General features: G+C 44.1%; 1 protein-coding gene across 1 annotated transcript in view; it reads right to left on the bottom strand.

Annotated features, from left to right (window-relative positions):
- Positions 1–409: 409 nt before the first annotated feature.
- LOC104496057 (S-adenosylmethionine synthase) overlaps positions 410–7278 on the bottom strand; it is a 12753-nt gene continuing 5884 nt past the window's right edge. Inside the window, exons 4-9 of the mRNA XM_010139124.1 lie at positions 6506–6618; positions 5015–5158; positions 4157–4375; positions 1945–2127; positions 1322–1455; positions 410–685 (exon numbers count right to left, since the gene is read on the bottom strand). Coding sequence (XP_010137426.1) covers positions 583–685; positions 1322–1455; positions 1945–2127; positions 4157–4375; positions 5015–5158; positions 6506–6618 — 896 coding nt within the window. The 3' untranslated portion in view covers positions 410–582. The remainder of the gene's footprint in view (positions 686–1321; positions 1456–1944; positions 2128–4156; positions 4376–5014; positions 5159–6505; positions 6619–7278) is intronic.

Raw genomic sequence — 7278 nt, 5'->3', positions numbered from 1 at the left:
AACACGATGGTAACAGCACGTATGCAGGGAAGGTGATTTAAGTTCTGCGGATATGTCAACACCTCTGACAGAAGAGGCCGAGATACAGTTAGGTGATATCCAGCCCTCTGCCCTCCAAGCAACCCCCAACTGTAGGCAGTGCTAACTCCAGTAAGGAAATTGGACCCCAGAATTTCCCATTGTCTAATTAGAAGCAAGAGACCTGCTGAGCAGTAGTCAGAGTCGGGAAAGCCATCTTCGCCTTTGCCCATGACAGGCTGGAGGTTCAGCCATTGGTTTGCGTACCTGAGTCGTACTTTGCCTTTATCAAAAGAACCAACAGAGCAGCAATAAAGAGTAAACTCTGTTTTGTTGTCTTATGCTGATTTAAAAAAAAAACCACCAAAAAAAGATTGTCCTTCATATCTTGGATAATGAAAGACTCTGAGGGTTAAAAAAAATCAGTTTCCAAGAGAATATCATTTTCTTTCATCCCATTTAGAATCTAAAATTCCTTTTGTGGACTACAATTGATTTTTGGCAGCATCCTCATCATTAGTGGAACTCCTCTTCCTTTCTGTTTGTAAGGGGTGACTGCTAGTGTCAAAACACAAGGTTTTTTGGCACCTCCCATGAGAACTCCTTTCTTCCAAAGTGACCATAGCACGCAGTCTTCTGGTAAATGGGCTTTTTTAGGTCCAAATCCCTGTGTGCACAACAAAAAGAAGAGAAAATTCTTCACATGGAGATACTTCATGATACCTACCACTGAAATCCTGATGTGGATATTCATTTCATCCCTTTAGTTGAGCAAAGGTGTTCTGGAGGTGCAAGCAGACCAGTGAACGTGTCCAGTGGAGAACCGTTAAAGTGAAAACAAAACTTAAACATAAAGTACTTTAGGGCTACAGGAAAAGTCCTTATTACTGAGAACTATTAATTTTAATGGAAAAGATGAAATAACCTTCAATTCCTTTTGTAAAACAAAATATATCTTTTTTTCACAGCAAAGTAACTTAAAATTCTTGTAATATAGAAGTTGTTTTATTGGAATTCCACATTCTCTAAGGCCAAATGCTGACAGTATGCACTTCATACAGAATTTGAAAAGTACACACGTGATCTTAAAAGACACAGCATGCTGAGAGGTCCATAGAAAGTGTCAACTGTGAAAGCTGACAGAAGGACAGAAAGAGAGAAAGTCTTCTCTGTGCTGCAAGGAACAATTCCACGGTGGCTCAAAAGGCTCAAGATGTTCCTACACTGGAACATCTAATGGTGTTACAAGAAATCATTTCTAGGATGTGATATCCAAGAAATTTTCCCGTCTGTGTTTCTGTACCTGACAATGACTCCAGGCCGAAGATCAAAGTTTCTGTGCACAATGTCCAGCAGCTCTTTCTCTGTTTTTTGGGAAGTTCCGTAAGTGAACAGTGAAATGGCCAGTGGTTGAGCAACCCCAATGGCGTAAGAAACCTATGGCAAGAAAGACACCATGGGTAGCAAATGAACACGGCACCTCAGACCGCAATAGGATACACAAAAGAAAGCATTCACTCATCAACCATCTGAGGAAACCTAAGGCCTCCCCTTCACTTCTCATATTTGCACAATCTGTAGAAAAAACCAGAAAACTTTGAGAATGTGTACCGTTCTTCCCCATTAAGCCGTCGCTCCATGCTCACTTCCATGACAGCAAGGGTCAGGGGGGTGAGGGCTCAATACATGTCCAGAAAAACAGCCAATAAAATGAAAGCTAAATGAAAAGTTTCAGCTTCAAGCAGCTCATAGGCGATTAGCAACATTACAGCCATCTTGAACCAAGCACATCAAGGTCTTCCTTTCTTCAAACCCAAGCCATCACCAAGGCTGCTTCTACTAGAGTGTCTCCTATGATGTGTGATCAAAGTAAAGCTGAAAAGGAAAAATCTTCTTGAGAAAAGCAACATTCATAGCAAACCATACCTGAACCAGGACACGGCGACAGAGCCCAGCTTTCACAAGGGACTTGGCCACCCAACGGGCTGCGTACGCAGCGGATCGGTCCACCTTCGTATAGTCTTTGCCAGAAAAGGCACCACCTCCATGGGCTCCCCAGCCCCCGTAAGTATCCACAATGATCTTTCGACCGGTAACACCGGCATCGCCCTGAAGAAGGGAAAGAATTTGTCCATTTGACAAGCCTTGTACAAACGAGGCAAGTACATATGGATACATACTAAAAACCAGGGGTTAGCCCCAAATATTTATAGTCTAATTGAAACTCTCTACACAAGAGGCATGGAGCGGTAGTCGGTTACGGGTAATTGAGGAAGAAGGATTGCTTCTTTCTAAGAAGAACAGATACTTAGAGATGAATATTCTGAAACATTAAATGAGGTGGAGCAGATCACCACCTTGCAGCCTGCACAGCTGTCCCGATTGCTCCTCACGAGTCCTTGACAGCTTCACTTGAGCTTGGTTAGCTCAAATGGGACTGACCTGAAGAACTGTCGATGGCCCTCCCTGGTTTTACGAAATGCTTGAGCTTTCTGGTGTAGGTGGAAGATTTGAACTTCAGTCTCCACCTGCATGGGCAGGTTTGCAATTCTTTGTCTATAGAATATCACATCAGTAAAATTTGACTGCTGGAATATTTGCACAGCAAACACAAGTGGAGAGTCAAAGTTTTTCTTAGCATGACTGTGCATATACACAGAAGGAAACCTTTGGCACTGCTTGTTACATTCTGCTAAGAAAGCAGCGAGATGTAAAGCTGAACTGCAGCCTGCTGAGCTTGTCTAAAGGCTCCTGTCCTCCTGGGGCTCTCCGGCTTGGCTCAGACCTTAATTTCTGATGGCACAGCCAGCGGCAAGGAGAACACCTGCTGTGCCATCATGACTTGACTGCAGAACTGAGTGAGGGGATGAGAAACGGACAGGAGAAAGGAAAAAAAACCCAAACACCCCTCGTTTTAAAGCTGCTGAAAGAGACCAAATACGTTTGTGAAGCGCCTAGAAGTCACTTTTGCGATGAGCTGTCACAGTACCAGTGGGTGTTGCTATGGTAAGATGGTGATAGCAGCAGACCTACTGACTTTGCTCTAGCCAGCAAAGGTACCACCATGCTCAGAAACGTAAGGTGAAAATCCCAGTACATGTGTGTCTTCCTTAGATGGACTGAGCCGAGATTGAGACAGTCCTCTGTAACTGAAAAGGCTGAGTAATGCTCTTAAGAAAAGTAATCGGAAAGTTCAGCATGGAGAAGACGAGAGAAGAACTCTTGGTTTTCCAGCGGCCACAGTGCCATTGTGAATTGCACAAGTGGTGATGACAGTGCTTGGAAGGCCATGGACATGCAGGCAGACTGACCCGCGCTAAGTAAACCTACAAAGCTGCACACGTGTGCTGCAACGTGCCCGTGTTGGTCCATGCAACCGTCAGCAGTGCAGTTCCACCACAGGAGCAGAGAAGATGCTCCTGGCGGCCTTCCCAAGATAATCATACCACATTTTTAACGAGTGCACCTCAGTGCACACCTCAAAACGTTGATGCTTTCTTTTTGAACGTAGCTACAGCTGCTGCATTGGTTCGCTTGCTCCAGGTTACAGCTCAGGTTTGGCTCTCCCTTTGTCCAGATTTGAGGATGTCAGTGATACACAGTGATACAGCCAATTCAACTACACAAAATACATTGTTTGTATAATCAGTATTTTAACACTCAATCTCAACACCTTCTTACCCATTCCATGGCCCTAATGTAAAAAAGACTCAGCACCTTAAAAGTAATTCTGGCAAATTCCAGTAGATGAATGAATTTGAACAGCAAACAAAAACCAATGTCTACTTGGACTTGCTGCAAAATTGGACCTAATTTTAGGAAGAAGCTTTGAAATTTTGTTATGACAGGGAACTGAAGACTAAAACACTGAGAATGGTGAGTTTGTTTTCAAAACCTGAATCTCCAAAGTCCTGATCCTACAGAGAGTGGAAGTTCTGCCTGACTTCTGTGAGCACAGGATCAGGCTATAAATCTCGGCTCCTCACTTACCCCATTAAAGCAAAAGCAACATTTATTTTCTCACAGGAGAAGCCTTCCCAGGGCTGGTTTTCAGAACAGATGAACACATCCAGTGGCCAAGACACACACCCAACACAAGGGCAGGCTGCTAAAAGCACAGAAGTACTCCAACACCAACCTGAGGCCCTCCGATAACAAAACGCCCGCTAGGCTGAAGGTGATAAATAGTTTTCTCATCCAAGTATTTTGCAGGGACAACAGCTTTGATCACACGATCCCGTAGGGTTCTGCGCATATTCTCCAGTGAAATGGTTTCGTCGTGCTGCACAGATATCACAATGGTGTGGACACGCACTGGGATGACTGCTCCATTCTTCTGGATATACTGAACTGTGACCTGCACAGAACAGGGAGCGGGGGGAAGGAAAAGAGAAAGCTGCTATAAAACTTATTACTGGTCTACATCAAACATCATGCTGTGATATTCCAAGAGCAAAACCATTGCAAAATGGCAGTGCTGACATGACAGTGATCACTGCTCACATTGTTGCCAAGGCATGAGGAATGAAGATGATTTTCTTAATCTTCGTTTTTGCTGTGCTGAGAAAACAAACAAACAAAAAGACTCACTATGGACAACCTGACGTTCTAGGAAATTGTCCAGAATGTGTCTTTTGGCTGGGATTTCCAGCGAAACCCCCAAGCCTCAGAAATTTATGTTCTTGGTGCAGCTTCAAAAAGGCCAGCCCAAATTCCTAAATACAGATAAACCTTTCAGCTCTCCTGGCACTTTTCAGCGAGCACAGACCACTTCAGTCTGAAGGGTTCAATGTTTCTTCACTGGTTTTCCAGTAGTCGAGGAGACAGTATCACAAGCAGTGGAGATGCTTCATCTGCTGCTTGTAGGCTGTACGTCTGCTGCTTGTAGATTACCTTGATACTCTGAGCACCATCAATTGCCATCTTTAAAAATATTTAGGATTCCTGGAAAGAAAAAGTGTTTTCAACTGTCTGGACTACCCGTAGCAGCATTTACCTGTGTCTTAGAGTCAGGCCTCAGCCAAGGGAGTTCTCCACTACGCCTCAGCTCTGCTAACCTGGCGTTCAGTTTGTGAGCGAGAATAATCGTCAGAGGCATACATTCTTCTGTCTCATCTGTGGCATAGCCAAACATCAGACCCTACAGGAGGAGAAAATACACTTCAATCACTGCTAAAAGCACCGCCATCAACAGCAACAAGATTTCATCTGAGGCAAAGGGTAAACAGCACCCCCAGGTCTCCTTTCTCCTGTGCAAGAAGCCTAAACTCAGATCAGGCTCCAACACGTTATGGTGTAATGAGAAACAAAGCATGTTCCTAGAATTCTTCACTGAAAACCTGATGGTTTACATGTTGGGCTGGAAACCTCATCAAAAAAGGAGAAGTTTCGGTAAAAAAAAAAAGGGTTCTTTCACAGAAAAAAACCCCTCCGCTGGAGCAAAACAAATTTCAGGACTCTTCTGTCGTAGGCAAGGTGCTATATTAGCCTGGAAAGGTTGTGGGGCCTTTTAGGTCTGCATCAGGCTATCATTTGTTAAAGGGATTTAGCAGCATTTCATTTCTCCTCATCCACGCTGTGTGAAAGAAATCAGACAGGAAGGCACTGGGATACAACAGGAAGGGAGGCCATCAAAACGCCAAAGACAGTCAGGTATCTTTTCATCTTACGTAGCATTATGTCCCCATCACAGCATAAAAGCATTTTAATTTAGTCCTCGAGGGTTTTTTGAACAATATTAGCTCAGGTCCTGGGCTCTGCTATCGCCACTTAGGGTTCTCAACAGCACTGTTACAAGCTAGATATTCGTACTAAAGGGAACTGCCGCAAATGTCAAACTCCCTGGTCCTGGCAGCAGTCAGGTTATGGAGGTTTTACGTTAGCATCATTCTCTTGGGCACATACCCTAATCATCTACATGTGCTACTTAGATCTTAGAAATGCAGCTTGGATGGCCTTAATCATGCGGAACACCTATTACAGTAGCTGCCTCTGGGAAATAAGTGAGAATTCAAAGTACCCTGGCATGTCAGCCTTCATTGTGCTAACACTGAAGATGACGGTTGAAACATTGCCTAGTTTTTTGCTGTGTAAAACCTCAAGAGCTCTGTGAAAGCAAAAAGATCCTTTGTTTATTCCATCTTACAAGACAAGTTTGACTGCCAGATGAATGGTCTAAACGAACCTACAGTGACTCAACAGAAACATGAAATATATACGCAAAAAACCTTTGCTCGGTTCTGAAGGACTTCCCCAGCTACTGCCAACTGCCAGAGCTCTCCTGACCTGTGTGGGTGATAGAACCAACACTGGATAAAGGTCTGCCCTCAAAGATCTCCCAACTGGTTTAATGAAAACACGGGGCTTATTCTGGCGTAGCCCAAGACAGAGGTGTGGAAATCTGTCCTTTGGAAAGCAGGGCAATAAGATGGGGTAAACTTTTTCCACTCAAACAGCTTGGATGCTTCAGATGTGATGCTGCGTCTACCTGATCTCCGGCACCGACATCCTCTTCATTCCTGTGTAGGTGAACGCCTTGGGCAATATCAGGTGACTGCTGTTCTAGTGCCACTAAAACGTTACAGGTCTTGTAGTCAAAGCCTATTTAGAAAAAAGAACAGTGGTGAATCAGCTTTTTCTGTCACCAATAAGTACAACGACATGGGACCCTGTGACAAAAATTTTGCTCTGAAGGATACTGTGTTCTGAGCTCGTATATTTGATTTTTAGTGAACTCTTTTGTCACTTGAAACCTTTCTTGGGAGGGGTGGGCTGTACAGAGTTGCCTTTATTGCTTGTTCCTGCTTGTTTTCTCTTGCATTGACACTGAGTGCCAAGCTAGTTCAGATTACGAACTGTTCACTGCAGAAAACGAGTCCAGAAAGCAAATAGCGAGCCTCTGCCAAACAAACAGCATTAAAGCCCTCTATGCAAATTCCTAGGAGCTGATGTTCCCAGCAGCTGAAGGCTCTACTCTCTCATGTAATACATGTAAAGCAGGGTCTGTACCTAAACCTTTCATGGCAGTTGCGTGAGAGCCACAGAGGAAAAACCAGATTCCAGCCTCACAGCAAATCTGGAGGCAGGAATTTACTTTCAAAGACCAAAAAGAAATTGAAAGACTTACAGAAGATTGTGGCAAGAGTTTCCGCCTGTTCCTAGGCATGTTAATAGTAACTTGCTTCTCTCCAAATCTAACCTTCCCTAGAACTGCAGCCGCTGCCGGCTGCTGACCCAACCCATGTTCAGCCAATACAACAT

This window comes from Buceros rhinoceros, unplaced genomic scaffold, assembly GCF_000710305.1.
Source record: "Buceros rhinoceros silvestris isolate BGI_N320 unplaced genomic scaffold, ASM71030v1 scaffold35856, whole genome shotgun sequence".
Lineage (NCBI taxonomy): Eukaryota > Metazoa > Chordata > Aves > Bucerotiformes > Bucerotidae > Buceros > Buceros rhinoceros.
The sequence above is the reverse complement of the archived record's forward strand: the minus strand, read 5'-3'. Positions and strand labels throughout refer to the sequence as shown.